The sequence below is a fragment of the Coregonus lavaretus genome, assembly GCF_964263955.1.
Source record: "Coregonus lavaretus genome assembly, chromosome: 34".
Taxonomy (NCBI): Eukaryota; Metazoa; Chordata; class Actinopteri; order Salmoniformes; family Salmonidae; genus Coregonus; species Coregonus lavaretus.
The window spans coordinates 12693028-12717215 of record NC_140021.1 but is presented as its reverse complement, the minus strand read 5'-3'; the positions used below and the strand labels follow the sequence as shown (position 1 = coordinate 12717215).

The window sequence follows — 24188 nt, the reverse complement described above, 5'->3', positions numbered from 1 at the left end:
GCGCTACTGGCAGTGGGAATTCTCGAAGAGATGTGGGCTGATTATAAAGGTCTTAAGGATAAAGGTTGAATAATTTGCCGCTGTGAAGAATAATGCCAACAAATCATCTTCTCTAGACAGACAGACAGACAGACAGGGCTCTTCATTGCAATGTTTTTCCTCTAGCCAGGTCATCATTGTAAATGCAAATTGTCTCTCAACAGACTAACCTGGTTCTACTAAGAATAAATAAATAAGACACCATGACACTGAAGAAAACCTGAAATGTTTAATTGTTCATATTAATTTAATCAATGCACAAATAATTAAATACATGAATTATCATTATTTGTGTTTTCCTACAAGACACAATCAGTCTGTGCAAAAAGTGCAATTTATAGAAACAGGCTAATGAAAGATAGAGTAGAGTGAAAGAGAGAAATGGACGAGTGATGAACAAAGACAGGACAGAGAAAATAAATGAGAAGGAACAGAGTGAAAAGGACAGTGAGAGAAAGAGGGACAGAGGACAGAGCATTGTTGATACATTCTGGTTGATACATTCTGATATGAGACAGTTATGAGTTAGGACTTCCTCCCATGGAGACCTCTTATCTCTGATGGAACTGTTAGTCAGAAAAGTAAAAAGATAACTTATTGTTGGTATAGTGACCACAGTCCAGCCATTTAGTACCAAGCAAACGGTGAGAATATTAGTTAGCTACCAGGGTTGGGCTCAATTCGAATTGAAGGCAGTCAATTCAGGAAGTAAACTACAATTCAATTCAAGAATCGAAAAAAAGCGCATTTATTTTCAAGGACTTCTCAATAAACTGAAAAGAAGCAGGTATTTATTTCAAAAGTTTTAACATTATTTTTTTATTCAAAATCACTTCCTGAACTGACTGCCTTCAATGAAGTCCAACCTTGCTAGCTACATGCTAATGATTGCATGGACTGACTGGTAGCTAACATGCCAAGTTACCAGCCACACACAGCGGACTCTGACTTGTTTTCATGCTAATAGATACGTGCAGTGACTAGCTAGCATGTTAACAGCTACATGCAGCATCATACACAACATGCCAACATGGAAGACAATGTCCCTTTGTGTTTTGCTGTTGTACAGGGTGTCTAGGCCTCTAGAGACCTAAAGGCCCACTAGTAGAAACAGAGGTCTTTAAGGTCATAGTCTGAAATCCACAGAATGAGGATGAGGAATGTAAGAGAAGGTATACTGCATTAACATGACTGTATCAATAATTGGCACTTGTGTTGAGTTCATGTGACTTCATTTTGGAGTTAAGGTCAGGGTTAGAGGTTAGATACATGGCAGGGCTTTAAGATCAACTTTCACAACGTGACTGCAAGGGCACAGAGCTCTCTCTCCTCCCCCCTCTCCCTTTCTAACAGTCTCTGATATCACACTCTCAATTTTTTTCTCCCTCTGTCTTTTTTTGTCTGACATTATTCTAAGGCCTTAGTATGTTTTCATAGAAACATCCCGCAGAGGAGTCTGAGCTGCATTCTCCAGCCCTCATGGTGTTCCATTTTACATTTTAGTCATTTAGCAGACGCTCTTATTCAGAGCAACTTACAGTTGGTGAGTTCATACATTTTCATACGGTTCCCTAGTGTTAGTAAACAGTATAGAACAGTTACAGAGCAGAGCACAGTCTGTTACATTCCCTTAAACTACACAGACGGGTCTGTGTAAGGTCCCACAGTTAATCACTCCATTCTCCTCTCCTCCTTTCTTCTCTTCTTTTTAATGTAAACGTGAAGGTGATGTCTGGTTTTCAGGCACACACTCCAGAGTGGAATGAGCTCCTCACTCCGGACGCTGGTAGAGTTCTCTGGTATAGAATGTGGAGTGTGTGAAGTCTCTGGTCTCAGGTCCAAACCTCCATGGGGACCATGGACTCCTTGGAGCCGATGGGAGGAAGTAGATTCTGCTCAGACAGGAAGTAGAGCGGAAACTGGACCAGGAAGCCACGGATCTTCTTCAGCTCCTCATGAGCGCGTGCAGAATCCTCCCTCTCCAACCCCGGCTTGGCCAGGTAGCCTTCCAGTTCTAGAATGTTCCTGACATCACTGGAGGGAAGGCACCGGAACACCTGGGGGGAAAGAGGGAGAAGTTCAATTCTGTACTCTCTGTGATAGCAAAGCATAGTTAGCACTATGGCATAAAACTGACTGGGTTAGTGCTAATGTTGCATGTTAGTGTTTGTGTACCTTCTGATAGATAGTGGCGTTGCGAGCGCAGGTGGTCATCCAAATCTCCTTGTAGAAGTGATCACTGATAGGGTCAGACACGTCTATAGACAGATCAGTATGGGCCCCTAGGATAGTCCTGATGGAAGGAGGGAGAGAAGGATGGGATTGAGGGACGGGAGAGAGAAGGGAAAAAGTCTCAGCATTAAAGAGAAGAGTTGGTTCCTCAGTGAGGTCGTAAGTCAAAGCACTTGAAGGCTCACACACAAACACACAAACACACAGACACAAACACACACCTGAAGCACTCTAGGCGTAGTGCCAGTGCATAGCGACCAGCCTGGTACTCCTGTCCATCCATCACCGCGGTAACAGTCTCCGAGTCCTCAACGATCACCGCCACCTCGCTGTCACGCTTCCCCAACATGCTGCGGTCGTTGATGTTGGCCGAACCTACAACACGCACAGAGGAAGTGTTAGGTGTGTGTGTCCTTTGTGTCTGTCATTAGGACTTTCTTAAGCTCTTCTTTGACTATGAGTAAATGAATGGATGGATGGATGGACCAGGATGCAGTAATAACACTGACCAGCAGATGAGTAAATTGATGGATGGACCAGGATGCAGTAATAACACTGACCAGCAGATGAGTAAATGGATGGATGGATGGGACCAGGATGCAGTAATAACACTGACCAGCAAATTAGTAAATTGATGGATGGATGGGTGGACCAGAATGCAGTAATAACACTGACCAGCAGATGGTAGTGTAGAGTGTAGGCTACAGATTTGCGCCGTACAATAATCCAAACTTGCACACACAAATAAAATAAAATTGTATTGGTCACGTACACATATTTTGCAGATGTTATCGCAAGTGTAGCAAAATGCTTATGTTCCTAGCTCCAACAGTGCAGTAATACCTAACAATACACACAAATCCAAACACACCCACCTATTATGACGGTGTTGTCATCTGTGATGAGCATCTTGCTGTGGACGTAGATGAGCTCTGTGACCAGGCGTCCCTCCAGTTCAGCGTGGGTCCTCAGACCAGCAAATGAGATGTAGTTCATCCACTGCTCGTCCACTGAAACACACAAAGAACCATAAATAAAACAGAGAACCATGAACCATAGGGAGACAGTCTGTAATTGAGATGTTAATCAAAGAGTAGGTCTGTGTTCTGCTAGGTGGGTGTGTTACACTGTGGTTGGCTGTTTGTACTGGTCAGTATGATGCCACTCTGGTAAAGAGGGTAGCCTAACTGTGTAATGTGGCAACTGGCATGACATGAACTTCCCGTTTTCCTGGTATACACACACAACCATGCACACACAGGCATGCACGCACAAACACATTACTTACTTTCTCTCTTCAGCTGAGATATGATGGAACAATCTCCTCTGATCATGGTTCTACAGCGAGAGAAAGAGAGGAGAGAGAATATTAACTCCATTACCTATCACTTCTAGATTGATGAGACAGGAACAGGGAGGGGTGTGTAGACAGCCTAGCCAGTGTGTGATGTAGTGTTTCCACAAGGATGCTAATTTGACCCATAAAGTTTTTCTCCATGGGTGGAGTATACACACATTCACTTTACTGCTGTGGTTGTAAAGTGAAGGCAGGTCTTCTCTGTATCTACTCTGTGTAAAAAGAGGTACATTTACATTTGACATTTTAGTCATTTAGCAGACGCTCTTATCCAGAGCGACTTACAGTTAGTGAGTGCATACATTATTTTTTGTATTTTTCATACTGGCCCCCCGTGGGAATCAAACCCACAACCCTGGCGTTGCAAACACCATGCTCTACCAACTGAGCTACATCCCTGCCGGCCATTCCCTCCAGTACCAGTCAAGAGTTTGGACACATCTACTCATTCAAGGGTTTTTCTTAATTTTTAAAACATTTTACATTGTAGAATAATAGTGAACACATCAAAACTATGAAATAACACATATGGAATCATGTAGTAACCAAAAAAGTGTTAAACAAATAAAAATATATTTTATATTTGAGATTTTTTTTGTGAGATTCTTCAAATAGCCACCATTTGCCTTGATGACAGCTTTGCACACTCTTGGCATTCTATCAACCAGCTTCACCTGGAATGCTTTTCCAACAGTCTTGAAGGAGTTCCCACATATGCTGAGCAATTGTTGGCTGTGTTTCCTTCACTCTGCCGTCCGACTCATCTCAATTGGGTTGAGGTCGGGGGATTGTGGAGGCCAGGTCATCTGATGCAGCACTCCATCATTCTCCTTCTTGGTAAAATAGCCCTTACACAGCCTGGAGGTGTGTTGGGTCATTGTCCTGTTGAAAAACAAATGATAGTCCCACTAAGCCCAAACCAGATGGGATGGCGTATCGCTGCAGAATGCTGTGGTAGCCATGCTGGTTAAGTGTGCCTTGAATTATAAATAAATCACAGACAGTGTCACCAGCAAAGCACCCCCACACCATAACATCACCTCCTCCATGCTTTACGGTGGGAACTACACATGCGGAGATAATCCGTTCATCCACACCGCGTTTCACAAAGACACAGCGGTTGGAACCAAAAATCTCCAATTTGGACTCCAGAACAAAGGACAAATTTCCACCGGTCTAATGTCCATTGCTCGTATTTCTTGGCCCAAGCAGGTCTCTTCTTCTTATTAGTGTCCTTTAGTAGTAGTTTCTTTGCAGCAATTCGACCATGAAGGCCTGATTCACACAGTCCCCTCTGAACAGTTCATGTTGAGATGTGTCTGTTACTTGAACTCTGTGAATCATTTATTTGGGCTGCAATTTCTGAGGCTGGTAACTCTAATGAATTTATCCTCTGCAGCAGAGGTAACTCTGGGTCTTCCATTCCTGTGGTGGCCATCATGAGAGCCAGTTTCATCATAGTGCTTGACGGTTTTTGCGACTGCACTTGAAGAAACTTTCAAAATTCTTGAAAATGTCCCGTATTGACTGACCTTCATGTCTTAAAGTAATGATGGACTGTCGTTTCTCTTTGCTTATTTGAGCTGTTCTTGCCATAATATCGACTTGGTCTTTTACCAAATAGGGCTATCTTCTGTATACCACCCCTACCTTGTCACAACACAACTGATTGGCTCAAACGCATTAAGAAGGAAATCAATTCCACAAATTAGGTTTTTAGAAGGCACACCTGTTAATTGAAATGCATTCCAGGTGACTACCTCATGAAGCTGGTTGAGAGAATGCCAAGAGTGTGCAAAGCTGTCATCAAGGCAAAGGGTGGCTATTTGAAGAATTTCAAATATAAAATATATTTTAATTTGTTTAACACTTTTTTGGTTACTACATGATTCCATGTGTTACTTCATAGTTTTGATGTCTTCACTATTATTCTACAATGTAAGAAATTGTAAAAAATAAAGAAAAACCCTTGAATGAGTAGGTGTGTCCAAACTTTTGACTGGTAGTGTATGAACCCTTTAACTGGCCTCTCAAGTCCCATCCCAAGCCTCCCCTTATATTACAGCAGAGATACATTACACAGACAGACATGTCTAATTTGATGGCGTGCCGCTCACACACCTGTAGTTGTAGTGCATGACAGCCTGAATGGCACTGCCTCCTCCTGTGTTGATGTCTCCTTCGAAGCCTGGCAGCAAGGGGGTCACCACATACACTCTGAACTTCTTACCCTCCCTAAAGGACACACACACACATTTTCCCCCCCCCCCGCAGAAAGAGTTGACCTTTAACAGTGGAAACATCCTCATGAAAGCTGTTGTTGCCAAACCTAACAGTTGACATGTGGAACAGGTTATTCTCAGTGAGTGTGTGTCTGCTGCACGTGTAATATTGTGTTTGTACGTGTGTGTGTTCATGTGTGTGGAGGAGGGGGGGGTTGTGTGTTTTACTTGTATGCTTGGATGATGCGTGCAGCGATGGCATCTCCTATCTTGTTGAAGACATGTCTGTTATCAGCACAGCTGATGAAGAACTGGTTCTGAGAAACAGAAGGACATAGGCGTTGTGTAGTGTAACATGCTTCTATGTAGTGTTATGGCATGTACTGTATATGTACAACAGTACCTCTATGTAGATGTAGTGTTGGCTGTTCTTGATAGCGTGGACGTAGGCGTTGTGGATGGATTCTTCGTGGTACTTTATACCAGCTGACCAGTCGGACGCTGACCGCAGGATCTGACAGGGGACAGACACAGGGAGAGCGTGGAAATGTGCAGTTTCAAGCCATAAAACTTTTGTGTGTAGGATGGTGTGTACGTGTGTTAGTGTGTGTGTGTTTACCTGTACTTTTGCAGGGATGCAGTTGGGGACCTGGTATCTGATCTCTCCTGCGGTAGTGTGAGACTTGGGCAGGAGGTACGGGTAGGAGAGAGAACGATACTTTGGCTTCATTATCTAGAGCCAGAAAGAGAGAGAGACAGACAGAGAGAAATGATCAAATACCAAAATACTGTTCTTGTACAGAAATTGTGAAGGAGTTGGACATGTGACCTCTGACCCCTAGTGACATCACTGTGACCTGTGTCTGACCTTGCAGAAGTTCCAGCGCTGGATGAAGTGTCTGGCCACATCCCTGGCAGCCTTCCCATGAACCACGGAGGCGATGTCATGCCACGGCATCCTTGGGTGGGTGTGTCTGTCAATGAAGTCTGGCGAGACCAGGGATACAGTCATGCACAGGTAGGTGTGTGTTCATGACCAGGTTCAAGTGTGTGTGTGTGCATATATGTGTGTGTGTGTGTGTGTGTGTGTTTGTCTGACCAGGTTCAGATGTGTGTTCAGGTGATGTGCTTACCGTCAAAAGGCTTGTCCAGTTGGATCCAGTCTTTGTATACGAAGTTGCAGTAGTCTTTCCCGTGCCAGAACCTTGTATCTCCAACCAACTCTCCTACCCCTCCTATTCCTGTTTGCATGCTACGCACTGTCTCTAACAGCCAGACACAGACAAATAGAAGTTAAACATCAAGTAGGCCAGTAGGTTTTCCTGACTCTGATCTGACCAGGAAAATGTTTCCCTGCACTGCCCAAAACCAGCAGCAGGGGGCAGCGGAAATCAGAAGAGACTCCAAGAGAGGTTGGTTATTATAAGTAGTGAGGGTCAGAGTTAGTTTAGAGGTTTAAATTCGTTTTATCAGGATTTGTTTCCTCAATGCATATACAAACAGTGGAAGCCAGAGTAGAGAAAGACAGTTGGAGTCAAGAGTCCCCAAACGTACACACACACAATACCCCCCACACCCAGACAGCCATGACACGGAGTCACAGCCCATCCTGTTTCAGACAGATATGTCAGCTCATTTACAAGCAGCAAAGGTCCTTTCTGAGTCTAGCTACACGGTTAAGTACTGTTGTGCCCACCTGAACAACATTCACAGTAGTAAAAACATAGTGATCTGAGGATTTATTTTTTACTACTGAATATTCTTAGGCATAACCACAACCAGAAGGTAGGTGTGTGTGTGTGTGTGTGTGTGTGTGTGTGTGTGTGTGTGTGTGTGTGCACATGCTGCAGTAAACTGCTATTTTGAGGGATAATATGTCTGGGTGGGTCTTTGCCTCCTCCATATTCCTTGAAATCCTTCTGCCATAAAACACACTGCAGAGGCCCTAGTCTGCATCATGGGGGATTCTTATTTACCTAACCTTGTACAAACAAAGACTTGACACGAGCACACACTTTCATGCACGCCACACCACACAGTGCAGAAAGACCTGGGGCCTCATTTATAAACGTTGCCATACACACAAAATATGCCCCAAGACATGTGTGCGCCAGTTCACGCAGAAGTTGGTATTTATAAAAACTGAAATTGATGTGAGAATGTGCTTATCCTTCTGTAAACTTTAGACCATGCGTACGCACATTTTCTAGTGGTTGAAGTATTGCATTGCAAGAAGGCAACAGTAGGCTAGTAGTAGCCTTGTGCAGAAATATATGATGACAGCCTTATTCAGAACAAAAAAAAACAGATAGCTAAATATAATTAGATGCAATCATTTGCCATTAGTTAGAAGAGCGAAAACCTATTTATTTATATCTTTGCATTCTAAAATAGTTTGAAATAGGCATCTATTTCCTGTTATTTATTTAATTTCCACGATCATTGCAGAATAAATCCTCACCTTGTCTGAAATAGCCTATAGACCTACAAGTTAGGATAGGCTAACATTCATCCCATCTCTCTTAATTAGACCCACCTCACAGCAGTAAATAAACAGATACACTTCAAGTATTTTGCTCTATGCGGACCAATGCGCAGTTTAACGGTAGAACAGACGTTTGTAGGCTACGTCTGAATATTGTAAATAATATTTCATTTATAAACATAATAGCCTACATAATACTTACATATATACACTACCAGTCAAAGGTTTGGACACACCTACTCATTCAAGGGTTTTTCTTCTTTCTTTGGCATTCTCTCAACCAGCTTCATGAGGCAGTCACCTGGAATCCATTTCAATTAACAGGTGTGCCTTCTAAAAACCTAATTTGTTGAATTGATTTCCTTCTTAATGTGTTTGAGCCAATCAGTTGTGTTGTGACAAGGTAGGGGTGGTATACAGGAGATGGCCCTATTTGGTAAAAGACCAAGTCCATATTATGGCAAGAAAAACTCAAATAAGCAAAGAGAAACGACAGTCAATCATTACTTTAAGACATGAAGGTTAGTCAATACGGAACATTTCAAGAATTTTGAAAGTTTCTTCAAGTGCAGTCGCAAAAACCATCAAGCGCTATGATGAAACTGGCTCTCATGAGGACCACCACAGAGTTACCTCTGCTGCAGAGGATACGTTCATTAGAGTTACCAGCCTCAGAAATTGCAGCCCAAATAAATGATTCACAGAGTTCAAGTAACAGACACATCTCAACATCAACTGTTCAGAGGGGACTGTGTGAATCAGGCCTTCATGGTCAAATTGCTGCAAAGAAACCACTACTAAAGGACACCAATAAGAAGAAGAGACCTGCTTGGGCCAAGAAACACAAGCAATGGACATTAGACCGGTGGAAATTTGTCCTTTGGTCTGGAGTCCAAATTTGATTTTTCCAACCGCTGTGTCTTTCTGAGACGCGGTGTGGGTGAACGGATGATCTCCGCATGTGTAGTTCCCACCATAAAGCATGGAGGAGGTGGTGTTATGGTGTGGGGGTGCGTTGCTGGTGACACGGTCTGTGAATTATTTATAATTCAAGGCACACTTAACCAGCATGGCTACCACAGCATTCTGCTGCGATACGCCATCCCATCTGGTTTGGGCTTAGTGGGACTATCATTTGTTTTTCAACAGGACAATGACCCAACACACCTCCAGGCTGTGTAAGGGCTATTTTACCAGGAAGGAGAGTGATGGAGTGCTGCATCAGATGACCTAGCCTCCACAATCACCCAACCTCAACCTAATTGAGATGGTTTGCGATGAGTCGGACGGCAGAGTGAAGGAAAAGCAGCCAACAAGTGCTAAGCATATGTGGGAACTCCTTCAAGACTGTTGGAAAAGCATTCCAGGTGAAGCTGGTTGAGAGAATGCCAAGAGTGTGCAAAGCTGTCCTCAAGGCAAAGGGTGGCTATTTGAAGAATCTCAAATATAAAATATATTTTGATTTGTTTAACACCTTTTTGATTACTACATGATTCCATATGTGTTATTTCATAGTTTTGATGTCTTCACTATTATTCTACAATGTAGAACATTGAATAAGTAGGTGTGTCCAAACTTTTGACTGGTACTGTACATACCATAGCCATTGCAGAATAGATTCCTCACCTTTTCTGGCCATGATGAGTTCATATTCCCAAAGTAGCCATACATTAACTTACCATGCGCATCTCTCATTGTGCCTAAAAGATAGGCTATTATACTTTCAGATTTTTGCTCTCTGCATCCGAAAGGGAGCACGTTTTATAACATATAGAATTTAACAGGTGAACAGACAGTTGATATTTAGCATTGAAGTGTGTAAACTACCACTGTAAGTAGGCCTAATGTAGTTTACATTTTATTTCTGAGTAGACAACGTTTCAGAATTCGCGGGCAGTGCAGCATATTTAGGTTCAGGAAAAGGTCAATGCAAAACATTATTGAATTCCAACTATCTGTTTACAGGTCCACAACAATGTGCAATAATTTTTGTCTTTCAGACAAGGGCAGATACAGCAAATGTCACCGCAAAATAAAACATTCTGCCAAAATCTCCAAAGACCTTGATGAAGTTCACCATTGCTATTTCTTTTAGATACTGTCTTGGCCTAATTCCAATAATTCCAAAGTATACAGCAAATAAGGGCGTTATTGTCACCATAAAAGGTGAATGATGGGGGTTTTCAGGTGGAGTTATAATGCTCATTCACACACACAGTTTCACAACAGGTCTGATTTATAATGGGAAACATCCCTATTTATGGCATGTGCCAAGTTGATAAATCTCAATATTCTGGTGCGTGCGCAGTCTTTACAGATCTTTTGTGTAAAATTTACACAACGGTTATAAATGAGGCTCCTGAGATATTTGCACTCTTTCAGAGAGACACACGTGATGAACACTGCAAAGCACACTGGGTGATAAGTTTAGCAGCGGGACAGTCGAAGCCCCGCCGCCACAGCGCATCTTCCAATCAGAGGCTCACTCACCAGCCTGTACCAACCCAATGGGAGGGGCCAGTCTCAGCTCCACACCTCTAGTAAGGATCAGATTGTGTTGGCTGTTGACGCTGTTCGTCCAACCTGGACACACAGACTGCTATTTAACCTCTGCAGACTATGGTCCTGTCCCTCTCTCCGCACCTGAAGTATATGGTCTCTAAATGCGTGCTAGTGCGTGAATTTCCAATTCTGGGAGACTCCAGACCAAAATGGGGATAGCGAGCTAGTACTGTACTACCAAAGATACTGGTAACTAACACAAGATATCTTATCGGCATTGTTTCCAATGGGAGCAAATGAAGCACAGTTGGCAGAACAAGCAAGGAGGTGGGCAGAGCCAAGCATGAGCTAACGAGATACTATTGGCGCGTTTTAGCATGTATTTGCATATTTCCGTTACAAAACGCCTTCTCTGTGAAGTCCATGTGTGCAATTACTCAATTCGCCCTTGCACTCCTTCTAAATAACGATTTTTTTTTAAACTTTGCCAAAGGGTCAAGTATAACACATTCTAGTTTTGGGAACAGAAAACTGTATCGAGATCTAATGTTTTATCGATCAGAAAATTAGTAGAATGTCGGCCAAGTTTCATCTAGTTCCATCTTCTCCCACTGGACATATTTGGTGGTGAGTGGAAGTTCAAAACGGGTGCTTCAGATCTGATTCTTCTATCTACATAATGCTAGCGTGAACTGAGTAGTTTGCTATGCTAACACTGGTATCGTTTACCAAGTGATAAGCAGAGCACCAGCATCAATGTAGCGTTGTGTTGAGTAGTTAGTAAAGAAGAGTTAGTGATGTTAAACATTCAAAACAGTTAGACACGACGGTTAGATACACTAAGCAGCGAATGAGACAGTAAAATACAACAGTTTGGACATCGTTTAGCTTCTGCATGTGTTTATGATATGTGTGTGTGTGGACTCACTCTCTTCTGAGCTCTCCACACTGCTAAGAGAGTCGGCGTGGACCAGTCCATGTTTCTGCAGGTGTCTCTTCATACTGAACCGTGTCCTCCTGATCCTCCCCAGCCCCTTCAACTTGGGCTGGTCCCCTGAGTCCACTACCAGGGCAGCAGCACCCTTCCCGTTGCTAGGGGCAGAACCATCGGTCGGTGCGGTGGCCATCTTGAAGGAGGAACCCTCAGCCTGTGGAGACAGGAGGCAGGAGACAGAAAGACAGAAAAGTTGGTGTGGATGTCTGGTCCTCACATGCTCTGTGTTGGCTAGTGATCATGTGACACTCAGACTGACCTGCTCCAGGGCTACAGAGCGCGTCACACTCCCCACGTCCGTCAGACGGTGCTCTCGGTCGTCCCAGCGACCGTACGCCAGGTCGATCCCACCCACGAAGGCCACTGATTGGTCGATGATGATGATCTTCTCGTGATGCGCCCACAGGTATACGGAGGAGGAGACATGGTCCGGATGACGCATCACCTACGGAAGAAACACGCACACTTTTACTACATACACGCATACCTCTATACCAGTGGAGGCTACTGAGCGGAGGACGGCTCACAATAATGGCTGGAATGGAGCAAATGGAATGGCATCAAAAACACATGGAAACCATGTGTTTCATGCATCTGATACCATTCCATATAAATTCTGCTCCAGCCATTACAATGAGCCCGTCCTCCCCAATTAAGGTGTCCCCAACCTCCTGTGCTCTATACACTATAAACATACTGTAAACACATTTTACACGTATGTACGCACACACACAACTACCTACCTTGACGTTGGGGTGGAGGTGCATTAATGTTCTCTTGCTGTATTCACTGTTGATGCCCAGAGCTAGCTCCACCTCCTTATACAGCATCACAAAGATACGCACTCCCTGTTGCTATAGCAACAGAAAGACAGAGACACTGTTCCTAATCACAACATAATCAAATAATTGTATCAATAAAAAGATCCACACTGGGACAGTTTGAGGGGTGCTTTATAATGTGGTCTGTGAATGGACCAATGAGACAGGGTTTTGTTGCTCACCGCTTTGCGTCTCAGGATGCAGTCAAGGCGCCAGCGGTTTCCCTCGACAACCGGCCTCTTCATAAAGATCTCAGGGCTCAGCCTGAAAACACACTCACACACAATCAATCAAATGTATTTTATAAAGCCCTTTTTAAATCAGCAGTTATCACAGTGCTATACAGAAACCCAGCCTAAAACCCCAAACAGCAAGCAATGCAGATGTAGAAGCACGGTGGCTAGGAAAAACTCCCTAGAAAGGCAGGAACCTAGGAAGAAACCTAGAAAGGAACCAGGCTCTGAGGGTAGACAAATGTGAGATACCCACACACTGGCGTCTGACAGCTGTGTGGGGTGGGTGTAACAGTATTCCAGGTCTCTGATTGTAACCCATCTGTTTGACCACAGTCTGCCTTGGAGGTGTGACCGCTATGTGCTCTCCATATGCATCGGACACACACACACACACAAAATAAACAACCCACACGTACCACCAGTCAGTGATGAAGATCTCTTCTTTAGCCTCCTCCAGAGCGTCTGCCACGTCAGCCATGTAGGTCTTCCCATTCACATACCTACACACAGAGTCATAGTATAGTCACACACTTCTAAAACACAGCGCTTTGTCACTTTCATACTCACTCTCTATCTCTCCCCCCCTCTCTCTCTTGGGGAAACAGACACACACATTTTCCCACGCACGCAAGCACACACACCCCCTCCATGTCTCACACAGACAGTATAATGTTGCCCTAGCAGGTGACAGGTGATGAGAAGCCCAGTGTCACTTTCCCTCTCTTTGTGTCAGGTTACTCCAGTGAGACAGATACCTTTAAGGGCTGTAACTGGGCCAAACTGTACCTGGGCCAAAGTGTACCTGGGATTACCTGGGATAACCCACCTGGCACACTAGCTGCCCTTTATGCTCTACTGGGCCTTTGGTGTGTACAGTAAATGTGTCTTGAAAAAATACATTACCAGAGTAATTTCCCATTTGAAATGTATATTCTGCATTGTTCTGACTTGATGTTCAGACTGGGTGTTGTTTAACTCTGACTGTATTAAATGTGTTGTGGTTAATGATTGTGGTGTAGCCATGGATACCATTTGGCTGGGATGTTGTGCTCCTGGCGGGCGAAGGAACCGAAGCGGTGGTCGGTCAGGAAGGCAGAGCCATGTTTCTGGACGAAGCCCTCGATGGCCTGACCCCACCACCTGGCATGTCTGTAGCTGCTGCACTTCAACACCAGGGCCCTGCAGAACAGACACACACACACAAAAAATAACACTGATTGTTGAAACTCCTTTTTACTCAATGATCGTCTGAATAATTTCAGTTTTTTTCAATACAAGCTCCTTGGCGAGGTATTTTTTTTATTTTATTTTTTTATTTTATTTGACCTTTATTTAACCAGGTAAGCCAGTTGAGAACAAGTTCTCATTTACAACTGCGACCTGGCCAAGATAAAGCAAAGCTGTGTGGCTGGAGGAGAGAGAGATGGGGGAGAGAGAGAGCAACATAGCAACATACTTTTTTACAACCAGCATCTTACCCAAACCCACCCACCTGGAAAGGCTGTCAATGCGTACTCCGTGTCTGGTCTCTGTGTCTTTGGAGTCCATTTTGATGCAGAACTCTTTGTCCACCAGGAGAACAAAGGAAATGGCTCCCGAGTCTGGCTTCATGTAGAGGAGGAACGAATCCTTCACCACCAACCAGCTACACACACACACACACACACACACTAGTTTATTATTAAAGCACAGCTCAGCAGTATCAGCTGGAGCAGTAAGAGGAGATGTGAGAGACAACATCTGGACTCCAGAGGATAGAATCAGTCTCAGACTTCAATATTTTATCTATTATTCAGGGTACTGACCGTTTGGACCAGCGGTAGCACATCTTGATATTTAATCCATTATCAGGGTACTGTCCATTTGGACGAGCGGTAGTACATCTTGATATTTAAATTATTATTCAGGGTACTGACTGTTTGGACCAGTGGTAGCACATCTTGATATTTAATCTATTATTCAGGCTACTGACCGTTTGGACCAGCGATAGCACAACTTAATATTTAATCTATTATTCAGGGTACTGACCGTTTGGACCAGCGGTAGCACATCTTGCTGTGACCGCAGCAGTTAAGTCCTGGGATACGATGACCACCTGACCGCTTGTACACCATCCCTTCTCTGGGGAAATGAAGAGAAAACGTATTTAGAGAAGACTTCTCTTCCTGACTGAAGTATCATGGTGGTGATGAGTAGTTAGTTACTGTAGATAGTGTAGAGTTACTTACAGGCCTTTAGGTCCCAGATCATGGATGAAGGACAGTTGGCTGACGTCTATAAACTCCATCTAAGAGAGACAAGAACATTAGAAAGTTAAACATTTCCTCGTAATGTGGACATCTCCAGCAGTGTGTGTGCGCATGAGTGAGTGAGTGAGTGAGTGTATGTGTCACCGTAGCATGGTAGTTTCTGTACATAGACATCTTCAGCAGCTTGTTCAGGTAGTCCTCCAATGCTTTCTGTAACCAATAAAGACATACCACATGTTAGGAAGGGTAGAGCAGGTGATTAACAGGTGATTGACAAATGTGTTTGTGAATGGCGTACCCTCCTGCTGGACACCTGTTCCTCCCGGGCCAGCTCGTCCCCGCTCCCCCGCGGCAGAGTGGGCATGGCCCTGACCTCTGACCTCCGAACACTCTGCCTTTTCACTGTGTGGCTGGAGGAGAGAGAGATGGGGGAGAGAGAGAGGATGGAGAGAGAAATAGAGGAGGAGAGGAGAGAGGGAGTCAATAGGAAATTGTTAGTGTCTTTTCAGTTTCAACATCTTTGATACTACCTGTGTGTGTGTGTTTGGTTTTACTATCCTTGTGGGGACCAGAAGTCAAAAGAAGGAACATTTGGGGACATTTCGCCGGTCCCCACAAGGAAAAAGGCTATTTTAGGCTTAGGGGTTAGGTTTAGGGTTAGGGTTCCAATTAGTGTTAGAAATAGGGTGAGAGGTTTAGGGTTAAGGGTTAGGGAAAATGTGATTTTAAATGGGAATCAATTGTTTGTGTGTGTACCTGCGGGAGGGTAGAGGTATTCTCATGAAAGTCTTATATCGGAGCAGTTCTCTGTGGAGGTCCATGAAGTGTTTCTCCTTCCTCTTGACCACCCAGCTGAACTCTCCATGTCTCATTTCAATCTTAAATACCGCAGGCAGACTCTACACAGACAGGAAAAATATAAAGGGTGTGGCTGAGTGTGTGTGTGTTTGTGTGTGTTGTGGTCCTTTGCTGAGGAATGTGCGTGTGTGTGTGTGTGTACCTTGTTGACACTGCGCTGTGAGGTGATATTGAAGCGGTCCTGTGCAGAGGTGAATCTCTCCACTTCTAGTATCTTAGCGGTGATGGGAGAGGAGAGAAACACCTTGGCCTCCGCCTCCTTAAACCCCACAGTATTGTAGACAGATGCAAAGCCCCGACGCTCCTCTGGGGGAACACACACACACACACACACGTCAGAAACTACACACACACACTTCTCTAAGACATAACATTCCTCACTGTCAGTCAACACCTTGATCAATACTTAACTGACCACAGTACACACACTTTGTTGATCATTAATAGGTTATAAATAGTTAGATAGGTAAAACTGTCTTCTTATAAACTAATCCATCAATCAATAAATAAAACATTTGCACACACACACACGCATCTGCACACACCCTACCTGGGAGTCTAAAGTCTGTAGTGTCATATTCCCCGTCTCCTAGGTCCAGCTCACGAGTGTCCAGATTCTCCATGATTTCACTCATATCCGTAGCAACCAGGTGCAACGTGCTATTGGTTGGCTCACCTTGGCGTAGCATGGCTATTGGCTAGCACACTCGGAGCCCAGGGCTCACCTGGTGGACAGGTAAAGGGGGGAGGGAGGGAGAGAGGGAGAGACAGAGAGAATCAAACTATTCAACCAGGTAGACAACATGACCTCAAGGACAAGGTTATGGAATCTGACCGCAAACTTAGTGTTACTGTTACCCCCATGGCAGTAGGTTGTGTGTGTGTAAATATGCAGATAAAGGCTATAGGCTAAGATGTGTAAACATTAGGAGCTGGTAAGAGTGTTTGAATGGGAACTGGTGAATAGCAGCACATCAGGAGTGGCCTTTAGTAGCAGGCTATTAAAGACAACGAGGACTGGAGGAAACACAATAGCTTGCACCCACTGTTGCCATAGGCTGTCTTCTCTGTAAGCCACGGCTTAATGCTAAAATATAGGCTGCTTCCGCTTTCTTTAACATCCAACTGAACCCAAAAATAAACGTTTCCTTTTGTACTCCCGAGTGTCGCAGTGGTCTAAGGCACTGCATCGCAGTGCTAGCTGTGCCACTAGAGATCCTGGTTCGAATCCAGGCTCTGTCGTAGCCGGCCGCGACCGGGAGGCCCATGGGGCGGCGCACAATTGGCCCAGCGTCGTCCAGGGTAGGGGAGGGAATGGTCGGCAGGGATGTAGCTCAGTTGGTAGAGCATGGCGTTTGCAACGCCAGGGTTGTGGGTTCGATTCCCACGGGGGGGCCAGTATGAAAAAATAAACAAATTATGTATGCACTAACTGTAAGTCGCTCTGGATAAGAGCGTCTGCTAAATGACTAAAATGTAAAAGCGGCATATGTGGCATCAAAACAAATATTATAGTGTTAAAATTGACTACAATGTGTAAATAGGATAATTTTGACCATAAAAGTAACTCGTCCAAAACAGAGATTTGCGAAATGATTAGGAAAAAATTGTATATCATGGAATGAAGGCTACGCAACAGTTTCCCTGGGTTGGGTTTATTTCAATCCTGCCCACATGCCCACAGCAGGCAGCACCCAAGTAATCATCAAATCAGAGCACAGATTTACATGACCCGATCGTAATGCCCTGGGATATCCCCATGGGGCTAGTTCGGGCCCATCAGTAAATTACACAATGTACATGGGACAATATTTTACACGGGGGCCCCTCAGGGGTGAGTGCTTAGTCCCCTCCTATACTCCCTGTTCACCCACGATTGCGTGGCCGTGCACGACTCCAACACCATCATTAAGTTTGCTGACGACATGACGGTGGTAGGCCTGATCACCGACAACGATGAGACGGCCTATAGGGAGGAGGTCAGTGACCTGGAAGTGTGGTGCCAGGACAAAAGCCTCTCCCTCAACGTCAGCAAGACAAAGGAGCTAATCGTGGACTACAGGAAAAGGAGGGCCGAGCACACCCCCATCCAAATCGACAGGGCTGTAGTGGAGCAGGTTTGAGAGCTTCAAGTTCCTCGTGTCCACATCACTAAGGAATTAACATGATCCACACACACCAACACAGTCGTGAAGAAGGCACGACAACGCCTCTTCCCTCTCAGGAGGCTGAAAAGATTTGGAATGGGGCCTCAGATCCTCAAAAAGGTCTACAAGTGCACCATTAAGAGCATCTTGACTGGCTGCATCACCGCTTGGTATGGCAACGTCTTGGCATCAGACCGCAAGGAGCTCAAATACCTCGTACCCCTGCACATCGACTCGGTATTGGTACTATGTGTACAGTGCCTTGCAAATGTATTCATCTCCCTTGGCGTTTTTCCTATTTTGTTGCATTACAACCTGTAATTTAAATGGATTTTTATTTGGATTTCATGTAATGGACATACACAAAATAGTCCAAATTGGTGAAGTGAAATGAAAAAAAGAACTTGTTTCAAAAAATTCTAAAAAATAAATAACTTAAAAGTGGTGCGTGCATACGTATTCACCCCCTTTGCTATGAAGCCCCTAAATAAGATCTGGTGCAACCAATTACCTTCAGAAGTCACATAATTAGTTAAATAAAGTCCACCTGTGTGCAATCTAAGTGTCACATGATCTCAGTATATATACACCTGTTCTGAAAGGCCCCAGAGTCTGCAACACCACTAAGCAAAAGGGCACCACCAAGCAAGCGGCACCATGAAGACCAAGGAGCTCTCCAAACAGGTCAGGGACAAAGTTGTGGAGAAGTACAGATCAGGGTTGGGTTATAAAAAAATATCTGAAACTTTGAACATCCCACGGAGCACCATTAAATCCATTATTAAAAAATGGAAAGAATATGGCACCACAACAAACCTGCGAAGAGAGGGCGGCCCACCAAAACTCACGGACCAGGCAAGGGCATTAATCAGAGAGGCAACAAAGAGACCAAAGATAACCATAAAGGAGCTGTAAAGCTCCACAGCGGAGATTGGAGTATCAGTCCATAGGACACCTTTAAGCCGTACACTCCACAGAGCTGGGCTTTACGGAAGTGTGGCCAGAAAAAAAGCCATTGCTTAAAGAAAAAAATAAGCTAGCGCGTTTGGTGTTTGCCAAAAGCCATGTGGGAGACTCCCCAAACATATTGAAGAAGGTACTCTGGGTCAGATGAGACAAAAATTTAGCTTTTTGGCCATCAAGGAAAAGGCTATGTGTGGCGCAAACCCAACACCTCTCATCACCCCGAGAACACCATCCCCACAGTGAAGTGGATGGGTATTCCAGCATGACAATGACCCAAAACACACAGCCAAGGCAACAAAGGAGTGGCTCAAGAATAAGCACATTAAGGTCCTGGAGTGGCCTAGCCAGTCTCCAGACCTTAATCCCATAGAAAATCTGTGGAGGGAGCTGAAGGTTCGAGTTGCCAAACGACATCCTCGAAAACTTAATGACTTGGAGAAGATCTGCAAAGAGGAGTGGGACAAAATCCCTCCTGAGATGTGTGCAAACCTGGTGGCCAACTACAAGAAACGTCTGACCTCTGTGATTGCCAACAAGGGTTTTGCCACCAAGTACCAAGTCATGTTTTGTAGAGGGGTCAAATACTTATTTCCCTCATTAAAATGCAAATCAATTTATAATATTTTTGACATGCGTTTTTCTGGATTTTTTTGTTGTTATTCTGTCTCTCACTGTTCAAATAAACCTACCATTAAAATTAGACTGATAATTTCTTTGTCAGTGGGCAAACATACAAAATCAGCAGGGGATCAAATACTTTTTTCCCCTCACTGTATATATACATTTTTTATTTTATTTTTTAACATGGGGGATTGGAAGTGATGCAGACAATTACATTGATGGAAGTTACAATCTATCTGCAATATTAAACTGATCTACCCCCTTTAAAAAAAAAATAATAATTACAAAAAAATAATGTACACTGGTTAGTCTACACCTGTTGTTTACGAAGCATGTGACAAATACAATTTGATTTGAGATCCGCATAAGGTGAAACAGTCACCCCAGGTGCATTTGTTATTGTTTTTATTTTGTTTAGGAAATGGAGCATTGTGGTAAAATAAATGTGTAGTACATACTCTGCTGTTCTATTGCGTGTGCAGTGATATGCACTGATGTCTGATGGGGAAAAAAACGATGTTCTTTGTTTGAAGTACCGTCTTTGTTGTAATATCGCAAACGGACTTGGCAGTTACACAGCTACGGATTCCAGCTTTATTTAAAGATAAAGTTAATCCTATCTCTTGTCTCTCCTCTATATCGCTTTCTCCCTCTCTCTGGTCACAGAGCAGACACTAAACAATAGGATTATCAGAGAGAGACAGGAGAAAGGTGGAGGTATGACACAGCAGTGTTTAATCCAGCATTATTTCTGTGTGTGTGTTTGTGTTTGTGTGTGTGTGTGTGTGTGTGTGTGTGTGTGTGTGTGTTCTTTAAAACTTAAAACAGCAGATTCAAATAATCTAAAACAGGTCAGACATGCGCTCCTGAACACGATTGTGACTGTCTGAGATTATGTGTGTTGACAGAGACACTGAGCCAGGTGAGCTGCTCAGACATGGTGAAACAAGTGAGCGATAGAAAGAGGGGATTAGAGAGATGGCTCCAAACAGACTGACCCAGAAAAAGAGTGTGGCAAGATCAGCAACCGCAGTGTGTGTGTGTGTGCATGCTTGCGTGTGCGAGCATGTGTGTGAGCGTGGGTGCGTACCAGTTTCCTGGCTTTCTCCCTGTTTTGGGAATGGGGTGTCACCGTGGTAACAGATGTGCGCACGTGCTCTGTGATGTCATCAGCTGAGCTGAAACACTCACTTTTTCTGGAAAGCTTTCTTCCAAAAATCAGACCACTCCCCTTACCCACCTCTCTGACAGAACACACCTTCTGCCTCTCTTTCTCTCCCTCTTCCCTGTCTTCCTCTCATACTCTTCTTTCCCTTTCCCGCATCTCAACTCGCTTATCTTTCTTAACTCTTCCTCTAGCTTTCTTAACTCTCCCTCTCGCTTTCTTAACTCTCCCCCTCTCTTTCAATAAGATCATGTTCTGGGAGTGTACTGGAAAAATGTACTGACTCACTGAAAAGAGAGAATAGAATAATTGGAAGCAGCTCCACCACAACAACAACATTGGTAGAGGTTTCTTTGCTGGGAGAAAACAGGGGGGAACATGAAGGAGAAAAACAGGAGAAGAATAGGAGACACTGACCGTTAACCCCTGAATCTGGTTGTGTTTAGTAACACTGTGGTCAGGGTCGGGGGGGGGGGGTCACTGAGCTAGCGTGGGAGACCTATAATATAATAATACCAGAGTGTAAAGATCTGCACATAATACCTAGATGATATATATACACACTACTGTTCAAACGTGTGGGGTCACTTAGAAATGTCCTTGTTTTCCATGAAAACATACATGAAATGAGTTTGAATAGGAAATAATGAAAAATGCATAGGTAATGTAGTCATTGACAAGGTTAGAAATAATGATTTTTAATATAAATAATAATTGTGTCCTTCAAACTTTGCTTTTGTCAAAGAATCCTCAATTTGCAGCAATTACAGCCTTGCAGACTTTTGGCATTCTAGTTTTCAATTTGTTGGAGGTAATCATGTGTATATGTATGTATATACACTGCTCAAAAAAATAAAGGGAACACTTAAACAACACAATGTAACTCCAAGTCAATCGCACTTCTGTGAAATCAAACTGTCCACTGATTGACAATAAATTTCACATGCTGTTGTGAAAATGGAATAGACAACAGGTGGAAATTATAGGCAATTAGCAAGACACCCCCAATAAAGGACTGGTTTTGCAGGTGGTGACCACAGACCACTTCTCAGTTCTTATGCTTCCTGGCTGATGTTTTGGTCACTTTTGAATGCTGGCGGTGCTTTCACTCTAGTGGTAGCATGAGACGGAGTCTACAACCCACACAAGTGGCTCAGGTAGTGCAGCTCATCCAGGATGGCACATCAATCCGAGCTGTGGCAAGAAGGTTTGCTGTGTCTGTCAGCATAGTGTCCAGAGCATGGAGGCACTACCAGGAGACAGGCCAGTACATCAGGAGACGTGGAGGAGGCCGTAGGAGGGCAACAACCCAGCAGCAGGACTGCTACCTCCACCTTTGTGCAAGGAGGAGCAGGAGGAGCACTGCCAGAGCCCTGCAAAATGACCTCCAGCAGGCCACAAATGTGCATGTGTCTGCTCAAACGGTCAGAAACAGACTCCATGAGGGTGGTATGAGGACCCGACTTCCACAGGTGGGGGTTGTGCTTACAGCCCAACACCGTGCAGGACGTTTGGCATTTGCCAGAGAACACCAAGATTGGCAAATTCGCCACTGGCGCCCTGTGCTCTTCACAGATGAAAGCAGGTTCACACTGAGCACATGTGACAGACGTGACAGAGTCTGGAGACGCCGTGGAGAACGTTCTGCTGCCTGCAACATCCTCCAGCATGACCGGTTTGGCGGTGGGTCAGTCATGGTGTGGGGTGGCATTTCTTTGGGGGGCCGCACAGCCCTCCATGTGCTCGCCAGAGGTAGCCTGACTGCCATTAGGTACCGAGATGAGCTCCTCAGACCCCTGACTTGTTTTAAGGACATTAAATCAAAGTTGGATCAGCCTGTAGTGTGGTGTTCCACTTTAATTTTGACTCATTTACATTTTAGTCATTTAGCAGACGCTCTTATCCAGAGCGACTTACAGTTAGAGGAATCGAACCCACAACCCTGGCGTTGCAAACGCCATGCTCTATCAACTGAGCTACATCCCTGCCGGCCATTCCCTCCCCTACCCTGGACGACGCTGGGCCAATTGTGCGCCGCCCATGAGTCTCCCGGTCGCGGCCGGCTGCGACAGAGCCTGGATTCGAACCAGGATCTCTAGTGGCACAGTTAGCACTGCGATGCAGTGCCTTAGACCACTGCGCCACTCAGGAGTACAAATCCAGACCTCCATGGGTAGATACATTTGATTTCCATTGATAATTTTTGTGTGATTTTGTTGTCAGCACATTCAACTATGTAAAGAAAAAAGTATTTAATAAGATTATTTCATTCATTCAGATCTAGGATGTGTTATTTTAGTGTTCCCTTTATTTTTTTGAGCAGTGTATATATATATATATATATATATATATATATATATATATATATATATATATATATATATATATATATATATATATATATATATATATATATATATATATATATATATATAGTGAGGGAAAAAAGTATTTGATCCCCTGCTGATTTTGTACGTTTGCCCACTGACAAATAAATAATCAGTCTATAATTTTAATGGTAGGTTTATTTGAACAGTGAGAGACAGAATAACAACAACAAAGTCCAGAAAAACGCATGTCAAAAATGTTATAAATTGATTTGCATTTTAATGAGGGAAATAAGTATTTGACCCCCTCTCAATCAGAAAGATTTCTGGCTCCCAGGTGTCTTTTATACAGGTAACGAGCTGAGATTAGGAGCACACTCTTAAAGGGAGTGCTCCTAATCTCAGCTTGTTACCTGTATAAAAGACACCTGTCCACAGAAGCAATCAATCAATCAGATTCCAAACTCTCCACCATGGCCAGGACCAAAGAGCTCTCCAATGATGTCAGGGACAAGATTGTAGACCTACACAAGGCTGGAATGGGCTACAAGACCATCGCCAAGCAGCTTGGTGAGAAGGTGACAACAGTTGGTGCGATTCTTCGCAAATGGAAGAAACACAAAATAACTGTCAATCTCCCTCGACCTGGGGCTCCATGAAAGATCTCACCTTGTGGAGTTGCAATGATCATGAGAACGGTGAGGAATCAGCCCAGAACTACACGGGATGATCTTGTCAATGATCTCAAGGCAGCTGGGACCATAGTCACCAAGAAAACAATTGGTAACACACTACGCCGTGAAGGACTGAAATCCTGCAGTGCCCGCAAGGTCCCCCTGCTCAAGAAAGCACATATACATGCCTGTCTGAATTTTGCCAATGAACATCTGAATGATTCAGAGGGGAACTGGGTGAAAGTGTTGTGGTCAGATGAGACCAAAATGGAGCTCTTTGGCATCAACTCAAC

General features: G+C 44.1%; 1 protein-coding gene across 2 annotated transcripts in view; it reads right to left on the bottom strand.

Annotated features, from left to right (window-relative positions):
• Positions 1-253: 253 nt before the first annotated feature.
• The window catches only part of LOC311109329 (phospholipase D1-like), a 32246-nt gene continuing 8311 nt past the window's right edge, over positions 254-24188 (bottom strand). For both annotated transcript variants that reach the window (XM_084152176.1, XM_084152175.1), the window contains exons 2-26: positions 16546-16720; positions 16138-16301; positions 15894-16036; positions 15436-15547; positions 15282-15347; positions 15117-15175; positions 14917-15009; positions 14381-14533; positions 13918-14067; positions 13305-13388; positions 12835-12916; positions 12575-12685; positions 12091-12276; positions 11766-11985; positions 6984-7115; positions 6719-6837; positions 6470-6583; positions 6254-6364; positions 6079-6167; positions 5750-5863; positions 3560-3609; positions 3147-3281; positions 2493-2646; positions 2215-2332; positions 254-2096 (exon numbers count right to left, since the gene is read on the bottom strand). In XM_084152176.1, the coding sequence (XP_084008302.1) occupies positions 1872-2096; positions 2215-2332; positions 2493-2646; positions 3147-3281; positions 3560-3609; positions 5750-5863; positions 6079-6167; positions 6254-6364; positions 6470-6583; positions 6719-6837; positions 6984-7115; positions 11766-11985; positions 12091-12276; positions 12575-12685; positions 12835-12916; positions 13305-13388; positions 13918-14067; positions 14381-14533; positions 14917-15009; positions 15117-15175; positions 15282-15347; positions 15436-15547; positions 15894-16036; positions 16138-16301; positions 16546-16684 (3123 nt within the window). In that variant the 5' untranslated portion in view covers positions 16685-16720 and the 3' untranslated portion in view covers positions 254-1871. The remainder of the gene's footprint in view (positions 2097-2214; positions 2333-2492; positions 2647-3146; positions 3282-3559; positions 3610-5749; positions 5864-6078; positions 6168-6253; positions 6365-6469; positions 6584-6718; positions 6838-6983; positions 7116-11765; positions 11986-12090; positions 12277-12574; positions 12686-12834; positions 12917-13304; positions 13389-13917; positions 14068-14380; positions 14534-14916; positions 15010-15116; positions 15176-15281; positions 15348-15435; positions 15548-15893; positions 16037-16137; positions 16302-16545; positions 16721-24188) is intronic.